At 62.4% G+C, this 1,610-nt stretch overlaps 1 protein-coding gene across 1 annotated transcript; it reads right to left on the bottom strand.

Moving 5' to 3' along the window:
- Nucleotides 1–174: 174 nt before the first annotated feature.
- Nucleotides 175–1,515, bottom strand: ACA1_231010 (phosphoenolpyruvate carboxykinase; the record flags this gene model as incomplete). Its single annotated transcript, XM_004346569.1, has 3 exons — nt 175–650; nt 715–1,331; nt 1,418–1,515. The coding sequence occupies 3 exons, from the start codon at nt 1,513–1,515 to the stop codon at nt 175–177; spliced, it is 1,191 nt and encodes a 396-aa protein (XP_004346619.1).
- Nucleotides 1,516–1,610: the final 95 nt, after the last annotated feature.

Raw genomic sequence — 1,610 nt, 5'->3', positions numbered from 1 at the left:
CAACGAATAAAACCTCAGCAAAGCGCACGCGCACGCCCACACACAACACACGACGCGTTCGTTTTGTACATCCTTGTTTTCCTCTGGAAAAGTGTGACAATCTGGGTAAAAGGTTTGCTGGGTTGCTGGAGTGGCGCGCAGGTGGAGCACGCTCGGGACGTTGGCCGCGGCGCCTTAGGCAGAGGGGAGCTTGGGGCCGGCGGCGATGGTGCCGGGCGTGCAGCCGTCGGCGTAGGCCGCGAAGTTGTTGATGAACTTCTGGGCCAGCTTCTCGAGGGTGGCCTTGTAGGCGGCCTTGTCCTTCCACGAGTTGACGGGGTTGAGAATCTCGGCGGGCACGCCGGTCACCGCCTTGGGAATGCTGACGTTGAAGACCCCAAAGTTCTCGTACTCGCACTTGGCCAGCTCGCCGTTGTGGATGGCGTCGATGATGGCCCGGGTCCAGGCCAGCTTCATCCGGGCGCCGACGCCGTAGCCGCCGCCCGACCAGCCGGTGTTGACCAGCCAGCAGTCGACCTTGTGGGTCTTGACCTTCTCGATGAGCATGTCGGCGTAGACGTTGGGGTGGAACACGAGGAACGGGGCCGAGAAGGCCGGCGAGAACGTGCACACGGGCTCCGTGATTCCCACCTCAGTACCGGCCACCTTGGCTGCACGCATCAACAGAGGTCAGAAAAGGTGTGTCCGGTGTGTCTGCTGTGCGTGAAGTGGTACCAGTGTAGCCGGTGATGAAGTGGTAAGCGGTCTGCTCGGGTGTGAGCTTGGAGACGGGCGGGAGGACGCCGAAGGCGTCGCACGTGAGGAGGATGACGTTCTTGGGTTGGCCGGCCACGCACGGGATGATGGCGTTGGGGATGAATTCGATCGGGTAGGCCGTGCGCGTGTTCTCGGTGATGCTGATGTCGTGGTAGTCGACCACGCGCGAGTGCTCGTCGTAGACAACGTTCTCGAGCACGGCGCCGAAGCGGATGGCGTTGAAGATCTCGGGCTCCTGCTTGGGGTCGAGATCGATCGCCTTGGCGTAGCAACCGCCCTCCATGTTGAACACGCCCTGGTTGTACCAGCAGTGCATGTCGTCGCCCACGAGGCCGCGCTTGGGGTCGGCCGACAGGGTGGTCTTGCCGGTGCCGCTGAGGCCGAAGAAGAGCGAGACGTCGCCCTCGGGACCCGCGTTGGCGCTGCTGTGGAGCGAAAGCACGCCCTGCTTGGGCATGACGTAGTGCATGAAGGTGAAGATGCCCTTCTTCATCTCGCCGGCGTACTCAGTGCCGAGGATGACCATCTCGCGCCGGGCCAAGCTCAAGCACACGCTGGTGGACGATGCCACTCCCCTAGATGGCGCCAAAAAAGAAACACGCAAAATTAGCATTGTTGTGTGCACGTGGTGTGTGTGTGTAACGCGTGCGTGGCGACGTACTCTGTGTATCGGTTGGCAGGGAACTGGCCGGCGTTGTAGATGATGAAGTCGGGCTCGCCGAAGTCGAGCAGCTGCTCGTCGGTCGGGCGCACCATCATGTTGCTGATGAACAGGGCGTGGTAGGCACGCGCGCAGATGACGCGCACCTTGAGCTGGTGCTCGGGCACCCAGCCCACGTAGCCGTCGACCACGT

The sequence above is a fragment of the Acanthamoeba castellanii genome (assembly GCF_000313135.1).
Source record: "Acanthamoeba castellanii str. Neff unplaced genomic scaffold scf7180000084761, whole genome shotgun sequence".
NCBI classification, from domain to species: Eukaryota; Discosea; order Longamoebia; family Acanthamoebidae; genus Acanthamoeba; species Acanthamoeba castellanii.
The sequence above is the reverse complement of the archived record's forward strand: the minus strand, read 5'-3'. Positions and strand labels throughout refer to the sequence as shown.